The 15028-nt window shown below is 40.4% G+C and overlaps 1 protein-coding gene and 1 long non-coding RNA gene across 9 annotated transcripts in view; both read left to right on the forward strand.

Moving 5' to 3' along the window:
- Positions 1-15028, forward strand: part of LOC103349907 (LINE-1 retrotransposable element ORF2 protein) — an 85511-nt gene that overhangs the window by 21147 nt on the left and 49336 nt on the right. For 6 of the 8 annotated variants that reach the window (XR_011388470.1, XR_011388469.1, XR_011388468.1 and 3 more), the window contains one exon: positions 117-164. The exons of the other annotated variants lie outside the window; for them this stretch is intronic. This is a non-coding gene — a long non-coding RNA (LINE-1 retrotransposable element ORF2 protein). The remainder of the gene's footprint in view (positions 1-116; positions 165-15028) is intronic. 8 annotated transcript variants of the gene reach the window in all.
- Positions 8721-9271, forward strand: LOC108177483 (large ribosomal subunit protein uL23-like). The gene has a single exon (XM_051855280.2). It carries the CDS (start codon positions 8753-8755, stop codon positions 9221-9223), a length of 471 nt encoding a protein of 156 aa, XP_051711240.2. The 5' UTR covers positions 8721-8752; the 3' UTR covers positions 9224-9271.

Below are 15028 nucleotides of genomic sequence, written 5' to 3' on the forward strand. Positions count from 1 at the left end.
GTTTCAATCTAAATTCTGTCCCTTACCAGCTATGCAACACTGAGCACGTTATTAAAGCTCTTTCCCTAAACCTCATGCCTCCTGATCCGTTCAATAATTTCTGTCTTATAAAATAGGAAGAATATGAAATGAGAACATTGGACAGGACCTAGTACATAATAAAGGTGAGTTTGTCTTCTCTGTTGTGAGCATGGAAGTCTAAAGAGATATTTGCTGAAAACAGGATGGAGATAAAGAGCGAGCCATACAAGAAGAATAACAACAGCAATAAAAGCCATTGGGGTATTCCAGATATTCTGAAATGAGTTTGAAAGGGGTGGGGGAAGTGGGCTATCAGAGCTACTCCCTGGATAGAGGTAGGGGAATGAGTAATAGGCCCAGGGAAGCATGAAGGAAGAGGCATTGAAGAGGTAATTGTGCAGAGGAAGCTAAACATACACATATATTTCAAACCATGGCAATTCATTTGGGAAAGTGAAATTGAAGCAGGGTGCATACAGGATATTAAGGCTGGAGTGACCCATGTGAGAAAGGGAGGTCTGATCAGGGTACATGCTTGAGTTCAAAGTCATGGTGACCCCTGCCATGGGAAGAATTGGAAGCAAGGCTGAGAGTAAAAACTCTAAGACATGTGTGAAGATGCAGTCAGATGAGTGAATGGCAAGGGGTTCATATGGGTTCCAATGGAATTGCTATAAGAAGTGAGTTCCTGAGAGGGCGTAAGCCTAAATAAGCTTATTAATAATGGATCTTAATATTAGAACATGGCTTCTAGCTTATCTTTTCAAAAATGACTGCTCACCCTGATCACTATTGCTCTTGGATTTTACACCATGAAAGTTAAGCTCATTGTAGTTCACAAGGAAAATGCAAACCTTTTTGAGCCTTTACTGTCCTCTTACAGTCTCATAAGGCATGAAGTGGAAGACATTTACAAAGCCTCATGGCCTACATGCTCTCCACCTCAGAGAATGCACAAGGAGGTGCAGAGGCAGTAGCTGTCTGGAGGGAAGGGGTTTCCATCAGCCACTGCAGAAATGACTCTCGGAACTGGGTCTGTGACCTACTAAGGAACCAGGCCCAATGCCCTGACCCCAGGGGTCTCCACCAGGGAATCCTTGGTGGGATGGCAGGGGCTGTGGTCACTACTTTTGACAGAAGAACCTCTGAAGGAGGACGTAACTGCCCAATAGCAGGCACTTCCCTTCCGCACACAGTGGGAGGCAGCCGGGGCACCTCTTTTCCATTCTCAGTTCCACATCTAATGAAAGCATCCAAACTTTTGCACTCACTTGGAGATAGCTTTTAGCTGAAGCCCACGGCTTGTGTTAAAGGGTTAATTATGAAGCTCTGGGGGATGTGGATAACAGGAGAGAAACAGTAAGCTTGCACTAAAAGAAGGGAAATGGGTGCTGATCAGAGAAGCTGTGAGAGGCTGAGGAAGTCTAATTCAAAGGATGAGTTTGTCCAGACCCTAAGAATGGAGCCTGAAGCTACAGTTCAGGGTTGAAAATACAAAGAAAAGGCTCTCTGTTACCCAAACTTGTGGGAAAACTTGGGGTTGATGCAGCATTTGCCTATAAGTGTTTGTAGAACAACGGAGGTGGCAGGAGAAGCAGTCCCTATGTCTGCCTGGACTCCTGCCTGGCATGAGCATTTGAGTCATTGCAGAGGTCACTGCTTGGCTCTAGCAATTTTGGGGACAATTCCTTAGATCATCAAATTGACTTAAGTTGGAAAGAATGTCTCATCACTTTTATATATATATATAACACACACACACACACACACACTTCTGGGTGTTTGGAAAAAATAACTCAGTCGAGAAAGAATGTCTGCTACAGGGATCTGGAAGCTCCATAATAGTAACCAGAGGCAAGTTTCAGTGAACAATAATTTTTTAAAAAGAATGTTTTCCATGTTCTACCTGTTCAAAACAAAGTTCATTTTAATTTTCTTTTGAAAGGCAGAGTGACACAGAGGCAGAAACAAAAATCCTCCAACTGCTGACCCATTCCCCCAAATAACTGCAACAGCCAGGGTTAGACCAGGAGCCCAGAGCTCCATCATCTGGGTCTCCCACATGGATGTCAGGGGCCCAATATCTACTGCCTCTCAGGATGCATTACAGGAAGCTGGATATAAAGTAGAGGTGCTGGGACTCAAACCAGCAATCTGATATGGGATGTGCACTTCCCATGTGGTAGCTTAACTCACTGCACCACGATACCCGCTCTCTCTGTTGCTTTTAAGCTCCATTTTCTTTCAGAAGCCCTCCTTATATGGCCAGCACTAGCTATTTATTGATAAAAAGTCTTGGCCGGCGCCGCGGCTCACTAGGCTAATCCTCCACCTAGCGGCGCCGGAACACCGGGTTCTAGTCCCGGTTGGGGCGCCGGATTCTGTCCCGGTTGCCCCTCTTCCAGGCCAGCCCTCTGCTGTGGCCAGGGAGTGCAGTGGAGGATGGCCCAAGTGCTTGGGCCCTGCACCCCATGGGAGACCAGGAAAAGCACCTGGCTCCTGGCTCCTGCCATCGGATCAGCGCGGTGCGCTGGCCGCAGCGCACCGGCCACGGCGGCCATTGGAGGGTGAACCAACGGCAAAAGGAAGACCTTTCTCTCTGTCTCTCTCTCTCACTGTCCACTCTGCCTGTCAAAAAAAAAAAAAAAGAAGATAAAAAGTCTTATTGAAAAGCAACTTTAGTCTTTAGGCAAAATGCTTAATTATTTGCTTTTTACCAATGAACAGAAATGGCCACACTTTTGATGAACACACAGCTCAACTTTACTCTGTGGCCAAGACACAACTGTACAGGCAGAGTGACAAATGCATTGTGTCTCAATGCTAACCAAGATTTGTAAGGACAGACAGAATTTCATCCCATTAAAGAAAATGTAAAGGTTATGGTGTCGGAAGTTCTTCTGGGTGATGAAATGTTGAGTGAAGAATAGGATTAGTGGCTTGGACTGTGAAGCCTCTGGAGGCTCTAGGGTCAGAAGCTTTTTCTACTTGAATAATCTGGGCCTCAGTTTCCTTATCTAAGAGGTGGGAATTGGAATATCTCTCAGCCTATAGGGTTTCTGAAAGTGATTAATTGAAATAGTTGTTCTCAGTGTTGTGCACATTGTGTTCTGTCTGTTGATCTAGCTTCAAGTTCAGATACTTTCCTGACATCAAAATTCTCCTACTCATTCCATTCCCTGTGTTTTCTATTATATGTTTGTAATCTGAAATTGTCATTTTCTTGTTCTTTATATGCTATGTATCTTGATGAGATTTCATTTAAATTTTCTATTGATTTTGAGAGCGTTCATGGTTATTGATCCATCTGTATAATAGCTATTTTCAAGTCTTCATCAGGCAATTCTTAAGTCTGTATCATCTTGTTGATTTTTCTTTACAGATAATCCAGTAATATAATTTTGTTTTAAATTTTAGGCACTTTGAAAACTATGAGAGTCAGGGGTTCTTTTCAAAAATCCTATAAACATGTTGATATATTTTTTTTGACAGGCAGAGTTAGTGAGAGAGAAAGAGACGAGAGAAAGGTCTTCCTTCCATTGGTTCACCCCCAAAATAGCCGCTACGGCTGGTGCACTTTGCCGGTCTGAAGCCAGGAGCCAGGTGCTTGCTCCTGGTCTCCCATGGGGTGCAGGGCCCAAGCACTTGGGCCATCCTCCACTGCACTCCCGGGCCACAGCAGAGAGCTGGACTGGAAGAGGAGCAACCGAGACAGAATCCGGCGCCCCAACCGGGACTAGAACCCCGGGGTGCCAGCGCCACAGATGAAGGATTAGCCAAGTTAGCCGCTTCGTTGGCCGATAATTTTGTTTTAACAGGCTGTCAATGTGGTTTAAGTTCAGGCTGCAATTTCCAAAACATTCTCTATGACCATGGTTCCAATGTCAAGTAGATCTTTTTTTTTTTTTCCTATTTTCCATAAGCGTCCCCCACCCCAAAACCTTTTATTTAAGGAATAGAAACTTATTACATTTTATAACTACAACTTTAGGAACACAGTGATTCTTTTCCACCGTACCTGCCCTCCCACCCATACTCTCACTCATCTTCCTCTTTCCTCTCCTATTCCCATTCTTATTTTTTCCTAAGATCTATTTTCAAGTATCTTCATACACATATGATTAACTCAATGCTAAGTAAAGAGTTCAACAAATGGTATGAAAAAAAAAGCATATTTCTTTTTTTTTTTTTACATCTATAGTATATACTTTATTAGAAATAGTGCATTTGGCTTTCTACAAAAACCTCAGCTGAATTAAGAGAGACATTGGTTTTGCTTTTAGCAGGGTAAAATTAGTTCCTTTTTCTTTTTTCTTTTCTTTTTTTTAACTTTTATTTAATGAATATAAATTTCCAAAGTACAGCTTATGGATTACAATGGCTTCCCCCCCACCCATAACTTCCTCCTACCTGCAACCCTCACCTTTCCCGCTCTCTCTCCCCTTCCATTCACATCAAGATTCATTTTCAATTCTCTTTATATACAGAAGATCAGTTTAGCATATATTAAGTAAAGATTTCAACAGTTTGCACCCACATAGAAACACAAAGTGAAAAATACTGTTTCAGTACTAGTTATAGCATTAAATCACACTGTACAGCACATTAAGGACAGAGATCCTACATGAGGAGTAAGTGCACAGTGATTCCTGTTGTTGACTTAACAGATTGACACTCTTGTTTATGGCATCAGTAATCACCTGAGGCTCTTGTCATGAGCTGCCAAGGCTATGGAAGCCTTTTGAGTTCGTCAACTCTGATCATATTTAGACAAGGTCATAGTCAAGTGGAAGTTCTCTCCTCCCTTCAGAGAAAGGTACCTCCTTCTTTGATGACCTGTTCTTTCCACTGGGATCTCACTCATGGAGATCTTTCATTTAGGTCATTTTTTTTTTTTGACAGAGTATCTTGGCTTTCCATGCCTAAAATATTCTCATGGGCTTTTCAGCCAGAACCAAATGCCTTAAGGGCTGATTCTGAGGCCAGAGTGCTATTTAGGACATCCGCCATTCTATGAGTCTGCTGTGTATCTCACTTCCCATGTTGGATTGTTCTCTCCCTTTTTTATCCTATAGGTTAGTATTTTCAGACACTAGTCTTGTTTGTGTGATCCCTTTGACTCTTAGTCCTATCATTATGATCAACTGTGAAAAGAAATTGATCACGTTGACTAGTGAGATGGCATTGGTACAAGCCACCTTGATGGGATTGAATTGGAATCCCCTGATATGTTTCTAACTCTACCATTTGGGGCAAGTCAGCTTGAGCACGTCCCAAATTGTACGTCTCTTCCCTCTCTTTTTCCAATGCTTATATTTAACAGGGATCATTTTTTCAGTTAAGTATCAACACTTAAGAATAACTGTGTATTAATTACAGAATTCAAACAATAGTATTAAGTAGAACAAACAAAAACAATACTAGGAGGGATAAAGTATTAAGTTGTCCATCAACAGTCAGGGCAAGGGCTGATCAAGTCACCGTTTCTCATAGTGTCCATTTCACTTCAACAGGTTTCCTTTTTGGTGCACAGTTAGTTGTCACCGATCAGGGAGAACATATGATATTTGTCCATTTGAAACTGGCTTATTTCACTCAGAATGATGTTTTCAAGATTCCTCCATTTTGTTGCAAATGACCAGATTTCATTGTTTTTTACTGCTGTATAGTATTCTGTAGAGTACATGTCCCATAATTTCTTTATCCAGTCTACTGTTGATGGGCATTTGGGTTGGTTCCAGGTCTTAGCTATTGTGAATTGAGCTGCAATAAACATTAATGTGCAGACAGCTTGTTTGTTTGCCAATTTCATTTCCTTTGGGTAAATTCCAAGGAGTGGGATGGCTGGGTTGAATGGTAGGGTTATCTTCAGGTTTCTAAGGAATCTCCAGACTGAATTCCATAGTGGCTTAACCAATTTGCATTCCCACCAGCAGTGGATTAGTGTCCCTTTTCCCCCACATCCTCGCCAGCATCTATTGTTGGTAGATTTCTGAATGTGAGCCATTCTCAAAGAGGTGAGGTGAAACCTCATTGTGGTTTTGATTTGCATTTCCCTGGTTGCTAGTGATCTTGAACATTTTTTCATGTGTCTGTTGTCCCTTTGGATTTCCTCTTTTGAAAAATGTCTAATGAGGTCCTTGGCCCATCTCTTAAGTGGGTTGTTTGTTTTGTTGTTGTGGAGTTTCTTGATCTCTTTGTAGATTCTGGTTATCAACCCTTTATCTGTAGCATAGTTTGCAAATATTTTTTCCCATTCTGTCGGTTGCCTCTTCACTTTCCTGACTGTTTCTTTTGCAGTACAGAAACATTTCAACTTCTCAATTTGATGCAATCCCAAATGTTAATTTTGGCTTTGACTGCCTGTGCTTCCAGGGTCTTTTCCAAGAAGTCTTTGCCGGTGCCAATATCTTGCAGGGTTTCTCCAATGTTCTCTAATAATTTGATGGTGTCGGGTCGCAGATTTAGGTCTTTAATCCATGCTGAGTGGATTTTTGTGTAAGGTGTAAGGAAGGGATCTTGCTTCATGCTTCTGCACATGGAAATCCAGTTTTCCCAGTACAATTTATTGAATAGACTGTCCTTGCTCCAAGAATTGGTTTTAGATCCTTCAACAAATATAAGTTGGCTGTAGATGTTTGGATTGATTTCTGGTGTTTCTATTCTGTTCCATTGGTCTATCCATCTGTTTCTGTACCAGTACCATGCTGTTTTGATAACAACTGCCCTGTAGTATGTCCTGAAATCTGGTATTGTGATGCCTCCGGCTTTGTTTTTGTTGTACAAGATTGCTTTAGCTATTCGAGGTTTCCTGTGTCTCCATATGAATTTCAGCATCATTTTTTCTAGATCTGAGAAGAATGTCTTTGGTATCTTGATTGGTATTGCATTGAATCTATGAATTGCTTTTGGGAGAATGGACATTTTGATGATGTTGATTCTTCCAATCCATGAGCATGGAAGATTTTTCCATTTTTTGGTATCCTCTTCTATTTCTTTAAGGTTTTGTGATTTTCATCATAGAGCTCTTTAACATCCTTGGTTCAGTTGATTCCAAGGTATTTGATTGTTTTTGTAGCTATTGTGAATAAGATTGATCTTAGCAGTTCTTTCTTAGCCATGGCACTGCCTGTGTATACAAAGGCTATTGATTTTTGTGCATTGATTTTATATCCTGCTACTTTGCCAAACTCTTCTATGAGTTCCAATAGTCTCTTAGTAGAGTTTTTTGGATCCTCTAAATAAAGAATCATATCATCTGCAAAGAGGGATAGTTTGAGTTCTTCCTTCCCCATTTGTATCCTTTTAATTTCTTTTTCTTGCCTAATAGCTCTGGCTAAAACTTCCAGAACTATATTGAATAGCAGTGGTGAGAGTGGGCATCCCTGTCTGGTCCCAGATCTCAGTGGAAATGCTTCCAACTTTTCCCCATTCAATAGGATGTTGGCCGTGGGTTTTCCATAAATTGCTTTGATTGTATTGAGGAATGTTCCTTCCAAGCCCAGTTTGCTCAGAGTTTTCATCATGAAAGGGTGTTGTATTTTATCAAATGCTTTCTCGGCATCTATTGAGATAATCATATGTTTTTTCTTCTGCAGTCTGTTAATGTGGTGTATCACATTGATTGATTTGCAAACATTGAACCATCTTTGCATACCAGGGATAAATCCCACTTGGTCTGGGTGGATGATTTTTCTGATGTGTTGTTGCGTTCTATTGGTGAGAATTTTATTGAGGATTTTTTGCGTCTACGTTCATCAGGGATAGTGGTCTGTAATTTTCTTTCAATTGTGCATCTTTTTCTGGCTTAGAGATTACGGTGGTGCTGGATTCATAGAAAGAATTTGGGAGGATTCCCTCTTTTTCAATTGTTCTGAATAGTTTGAGAGGAACTGGAGTTAGTTCTTCTTTAAATGTCTGGTAGAATTCAGCAGTGAATCCATCTGGTCCTGGACTTTTCTTTGTTGGGAGGGCCTTGATTACTGTTTCAATTTCTGTCTCAGTTATGGGTCTATTTAGGTTTTCTATGTCATCATGATTCAATTTAGGTAGATTGCATGTGTCCAGGAATCTATCCATTTCTGATAGATTTCCCTGTGTGCTGGCATACAAGTCCTTGTAGTAATTTCTGATGATTCTTTTTATTTCTGTGGTGTCTGTTGTTACATTTCCTTTTTCATCTCTGATTTTATTGATTTGGGTCTTTTCTTTTCTTAGCTAGTTGAGCCAATGGTGTGTCAATTTTGTTTATTTTTCAAAAAACCAGCTCCTCGTTTGGCTGATTTTTTGTAATGTTTTTTGGATTCAATCCTGTTGATTTCTTCTCTGATTTTAATTATTTCTCTTCTCCTACTAGATTTGGGTCTGGTTTGCTGCAGTTTTTGTAGATCCTTGAGATGCATTGAAAGCTCATTTATTTGGTGCCTTTCCAATTTCTTGATGTAGGCACCTATTGCTATAAACTTTCCTCTAACACTGCTTTTGCATATCCCATAAGTTTTTATATTTTGTGTTCTTATCCTCATTTACTTCCAGAAAGTTTTTGATTTCTCTTTTGATTTCTTCTATGACGCAGTGTTCATTCAGGAGCATGTTTTTCGGTCTACATGTGTTTGCATACTCTCTAGGGATTCCTGAGTTGCTAATTTCCACTTTCATTCCACTGTGGTCTGAGAAGCTGCATGGTATGATTCTAATTCTTTTAAATTTGCTGAGACTTCTTTTCACCAAGATGGCGCCGAAGGCGAAGAAGGAAGCTCCTGCCCCTCCTAAAGTCGAAGCCAAAGCGAAGGCCTTGAAGGCCAAGAAGGCAGTGCTGAAAGGCGTCCACAGCCACAAGAAGAAGAAGATCCGCACGTCCCCCACCTTCCGGCGGCCCAAGATGCTACGCCTCCGACGGCAGCCCAAATACCCTCGGAAGAGCGCCCCCAGGAGAAACAAGCTTGACCACTATGCCATCATCAAGTTCCCCCTGACCACGGAGTCGGCCATGAAGAAGATAGAAGACAACAACACACTGGTGTTCATTGTGGATGTCAAGGCCAACAAGCACCAGATCAAACAAGCTGTGAAGAAACTCTATGACATTGATGTGGCCAAAGTCAACACCCTGATCAGACCTGACGGAGAGAAGAAGGCGTATGTGCGGCTGGCTCCTGACTATGATGCTCTGGACATTGCCAACAAAATTGGGATCATCTGAATGGAGTCCAGCTGGCTAATTCTAAATATATGTTTTTTCACCATAAAAAAAAATTGCTGAGACTTGCTTTATGGCCTAGTATGTTGTCAATCCTAGAGAAGGTTCCATGCACTGCTGAGAAGAATGTAAAATCTTTAAATGTAGGATTGAAAGTTCTGTAGATATCTATTGGATCCATTTGGGCAATAGTGTCGATTAAATCTGCTGTTTCCTTGTTGATCTTCTGTCCTGTTGATCTGTCTATTTCTGAGAGTGGAGTATTGAAGTCCCCCAGTACTACTGTATTGGGGTCCAAGTCTCCCTTTAAGTCCCTTAACATACCTTTTAAATAAACCAGTGCCCTGTAATTAGGTGCATATACATTTATAATAGTTACATCTTCCTGTTGAATTGAACCCTTAATCATTATATAGTGCCCCTCTTTGTCTCTCTTAACAGTTTTTGTGTTAAAGTTTATTTTGTCTGATATTAATATGGCTACACCTGCTTTTTTTCATTTCTCTTGGCATGGAATATCTTTTTCCAGCCTTTCACTTTTAGTCTGAATGCATCTTTGTTGGAAAGATGTGTTTCTTGTAGGCAGCAAATAGATGGGTTTTGTTCCTTAATCCATTCAGCCAGTCTGTGCCTTTTAACTGGAGAATTCAGTCCATTAACGTTCAATGTGACTATTGATAAGTAGTGACTTTGCCCTGCCATTTTCCCAAAGATAGTTTCTAGTATATGCTTTAAGCTTCCTGTGATCTTTTACTGGTAGGTTTTCTTCTTTACCTTCTTTCATACTGATGGCCGTGTTTCTGTGTGTAGCACATCTTTAAGCGTTTTTTGCAGGGCTGGATGAGTGGTGACAAATTCTTTCAATTTCTTTTTGCTATGAAAGGTCTTTATTTCACCTTCATTCACAAATGAGAGCTTTTCAGGATATAATATTCGGGCTGGCAGTTTTTTTCTCTCTTAGTACCTGGGCTATGTCTCGCCATTTCCTTCTAGCTTGTAGGGTTTCTGATGAGAAGTCTGCTGTGATTCTAATTGGAGATCCTCTGAGAGTAATCTGACGTTTTGCTCTTGCACATTTTAGAATCTTTTCTTTCTGTTTCACTGTGGTGAGTTTGATTACAATGTGTCATGGTGAGTATCTCTTTTGGTCATGTTTATTAGGAGTTCTATGAGCTTCCTGTACTAGGATGTCTCTGTCCTTCTCCAAACTCAGGAAATTTTCTGCTAGTATCTCACTAAAAAGGCCTTCTAATCCTTTCTCCCTCTCCATGCCTTCAGGAACTCCTAGAACCCGAATGTTGGGTTTTTTAATAGTATCCTGTAGATTCCCAACAATATTTTTTAGATTTCTATTATCCTCTTCTTTTCTTTGGTTTGACTGTATACTTTCCTGTTCTCTGTCTTCTAAGTCTGATATTCTCTCTTCTGCTTCACTCATTCTGTTTTTAAGGCTCTCTAATGTGTTTGTCATTTGATCTATTGAATTCTTCATTCATTATGATTTCTCGTCACTGTCACATTTTCAGGTTCTACTAGTTGTTTCATTTCATTTCGATTCCTCCTTAATATTTCATTTTCATGAGAGAGATTTTCTATCCTGAGCAGTAAGGATTACTGTAGTTCAAGGATTTGAGAACTTCTTAGTGTTCTTATCAATTTTTTGAGATCTGTTTCTTCCATTTCTTCTATCTCATCATCTTTATAATCTTGAATTGGGGTGTATTTATCATTTGGGGGTGTCATAGTGTCTTCCTTGTTCTTGTTACCTCGGTTTCTGCATTTGTTTGGGATTGTGGAGATATTCTTTTGTTTCTTTGCTGTGGTGTTTTTTCTCATTATACTATGACTCTGGATCAAGTGGACTGTCTGCTTTTGATGGATCCTTAGAGGCTGTGATGGGTGCGGCCGGAGAGCTCTGTTTGGTTCTTCAGGGTTAAGGGTGTGCCAAAGGTTACTCACCCAGTTTGTTCTCTCTCTCTCTCTCTCTCTTTGACTCAGAATGGAAGTAATTTTGCACAGCTGAGTGGAATTGAGGGTAGTTGATGTATGAAATCTGGCCCCTGTGGGTATTAGTTTGCTCTACCCCAAGGACTACACAAAGGGTCTATGCAACCCTCAGTGTGGTCTCAGATTTCTCAGCAGTCTCTCACCAGGTTGTCAAGTTACCGAGTTCGAGTACTCGGTGAGTTCTCTCACCCACCTGTAGATTTTCACAGTTTCAGTTCATTAGCTCCACACTTTCACTAGGTTCTAACCTCTAGTTATTGCTCCCCACCAGAGTCAGGTTTTTCTGCTTGGCTGATGGCGGGCGCCACATAAGTATGTCCAAAATGGCGCCTGCTCTTTGTTTTATTCGGCTTTGTAAGGTGAATAGAGAGGCTAGTGTCTGTGCCGGTTCCCCTTATTTATTCTTTTTTTTTTTTTTTCTCTCCTCCAGTCAGCCTGGTGAACTTTCCCCAGTGGGGCTTCAAGCCTTGTTCCCTGTAGGCTCTTTCTGCCTTTCCCTGCCAATGACTCGGGTTACCGAGGATTTTGTCTCACCTCCCCTTCCAGTGCTGGTGTGCAGACTCCGCTGCTCGGCTTCCACTGCTCGGCTTCCGTGGCTTGGCTTCCATGCTGTGGGCGTCCTTGCTCTTCCCGTAGGTCCTCCGTGTCACATCTACTAGATGCGGAAGAGTTTCCTCTGTAATTTTTTCCCGAGCCTTTTCCTGAGACTACAGTAACTCCACTTTTATTAAACTATCTTTTCCCGGACTATCAGTGTGTGCCCTCACTATTCTGCCATCTTGGCTCCTCCCCCAAAAGCATATTTCTTAACAGATGAGATGGGCTGTTCCAAGTCATTGCATCTTAAAGTGTCAATTTTACTTCTATAGATTATCTTTTAGGTGCTTTATTAGTTATCACAGATCAGGGAGAACATATGTCCAGTTTCATCTATTTTGTTGCAAATTACAGGATTTCATTTTTGCTATTGCTGTATAGTATTCCATGGTGTACACATCCCATAATTTATCTAGTCTTCAGTTTTCAGACATCTTTTGGCTAGACCTTGTAATGCATTTGTATGTATCCTATGTCTTCATCCATGTTCTTTCTGGGATCTGGAAGTGGCCTACCTTTTGCATTTTCACAGTTTTTTTGTGTGCTGATTATCATCAAATTCAGGCATTTACAACTCCAGAAGTGGGGAGGATCCCAAGAATTAACAGGCAATTTCAAGGATTGCTTTTCTGAGCATACCACAGTTTTTGATTTTGTGTCACTCCTTTGGTTGGCCCTACAGTGAGAAACCTGGGGCTTAAACTACTCTATCATCAACTTCTGTGACTACATGCACAGCTGGGGTCTAGTGGTGGCAGGACAGAGAGGGAGAAAAAAGCCTGGGATTATTGATTAGAGTAGAATTCCTTCCTTAGAGAAGTTATCTTCTGAGTGGCGTCTGCTACTACCTCCACAGTCTTTCCTGGAGGCTGTGGAATAAGAGTAAAGGTAGAAGAGAAATATGCTAGTTCATACCTGCACACTCTCTGGGCATTACAAGTTCCTTTTTCTACTTTGTGTGTTAGTACTAGAGAGTTACTCCTGGAATTCTTTCTGTCTCAATCTAAATGTTCACTTGCAGATTTCATGTTGCCTTTATACATTCAGACCCAGGAGAAAATGGTACCACATTGACAGTACTTCGAATTCTATTCTGCTTTGACCACTCTTATTAATTTTTTCAGAGATCTCCTATAGTTGCTCCATTCAATCTGTTCCTCTTTTATATTTACATTTAATTTGAGGGACAAAGAGGAGTAGAGTAGCTTTCTCCATTTCACTGAACAGAATATGCAATTTTATTCGAATATGTAGAAACAAAAAATAAAGTTTATGTTTATATTCATTTTTATCATTTCCAGTGCTCTTCAATTTTTATGTAGACATAAGTTTATGCTAGATAATTATTCCTTTTGCATAACACCTTTAACATTTTGTTTAGTGTGATTTTACACACTAAGAGAGAAGAAGGAAAGGAGGAAGGGAGGGAGGGAGGGAGATAGAGATCGATTATGAGATAGATAGAGTTCCTATTTATTGATACATTCCCCAAATGCCTGCAGTAGCCCTCTCTGGGCCTGGTCCAAAATTAGGAGCTAGGAATGCAATCCAGGTCTCCCACATGGGTGGTGAGAACCCCACTACTTGAATCATCACTGCTGCCTCCTAGGGTCTGCATTAGCAGGAAGCTGGAGTCAGAAGCCAAACTCCGTAACAGGACTCCAATGTGGGACGTGAGTGTCTTAGATAGTAGGCTAAATGCACCATCTTTCTTTCCATCTCTTTTGAGGTATAATTGAAAAATAAAAATTATATGTATATTTACAGTATACAACATGATGTTTTGATATACATAGACACTGTGAAATAATTACTATAATCAAGCTAATTAGCACATCATTATCTTATATATTTACCATTTTTGTTTGTTATGAGAACATTTAAGATCTACTGTCTTAGCAGATTTTAAGTATATAAATACATTAGTAACTATAGTCACCATGCTATGCACCCAGAATTTATTCATCCCATATAATTGAAATTTCTTCTTTTGGCTAGTATGTCCCTGTTTCCCCAACTGCTCTGCTACTGGAAATTCTACTCTTTGATTCTGTGAGTTTGAGAGAGAGAGAGAGAGAGAGAGAGAGAGAGAGAGAATGAATTGATTTTCCATCCTGTTTCACTCCCCAGATGGCCAGGCCAAAGCCAGGAGCCAGAAGCTTCTTACAAGTGCAGGGGCCCAAGCACTTGGGCCATCTCCCACCGCTTTTCTGAGGCCATTAAACCAGGGAGCTGGATGAGAAGTAGAACAGCTCGGACTTGAACTGGCACCCATATGGAATGACAGTGTCACAGGTGGCAGTTTTACCCTCTATACCACAACATCACCCCAAGTTTGACTTCTTTATATTCCATATAAAAGTGAGATCATGGAACATTTGTCATTCTGTGCCTGGCTTGCTTCATTTAGCATAATATATTCTGGATTCATTTATGTTGCTGTAAATTACAGGTTTTCCTTCCTTTTTAAGGCTAACCCTCCATTGCATGTGGGGTGTGTGTGTGTGTGTGTGTGTACTCTTTTCTTTATCCATTTATCTGTTTATGAACACTTAGATTGATATTCCATATTTTAGCTATTGTGAACTGTGCTTCAATGAATATGAAAGTGTAGATAGCTCTTCAAGATACTTATTTCATTTCTTTTGAATATGTGCCTAGAGATAGGACTGCTAGATATTTTAGTTCTCTTTTAATTTTTCAGAGGAGCTTCCAGAATGTTTTCATAGTGGCTGTACTAATTTCCACCAATGGCATATGTGGTCTTTTCTCCACATCCCTGATATCACTGGTTATCTTTTGTCTGTAACAAGAATGAGCTATTGTTTTTTATTTACATTTCTCTGATGATTAGTGATATGGAGCACTTTCACATGTACCTGTTGGCGATTTGTACATTTTGAGAAATGTTCTCTGACTACTTTTTAGTTGTGTTCTTGTTCTTTTGCTATTTAGTTGTAACAGTTCCTTACACATTTGAAATATTCCAAATTTTTTTGCTTCATACATCTTGGGGATCTTCATACATTCGGTTAGGTGTATGCCTATTTGAAATGGTTATGTCTTGCTGATGTGTTTATAATTATAAAATGTCCTTCTTTGTTTCCGGTAACATTTTTTTATCTTAAAGCCTATTTTCTAATATCAGCCTATTAGCTATTTGGGGGCAACTGTTTCTATGGTAAATCATTTTCCATCATTTTT

The sequence above is a fragment of the Oryctolagus cuniculus genome, chromosome 5 (genome assembly GCF_964237555.1).
Source record: "Oryctolagus cuniculus chromosome 5, mOryCun1.1, whole genome shotgun sequence".
NCBI lineage: Eukaryota > Metazoa > Chordata > Mammalia > Lagomorpha > Leporidae > Oryctolagus > Oryctolagus cuniculus.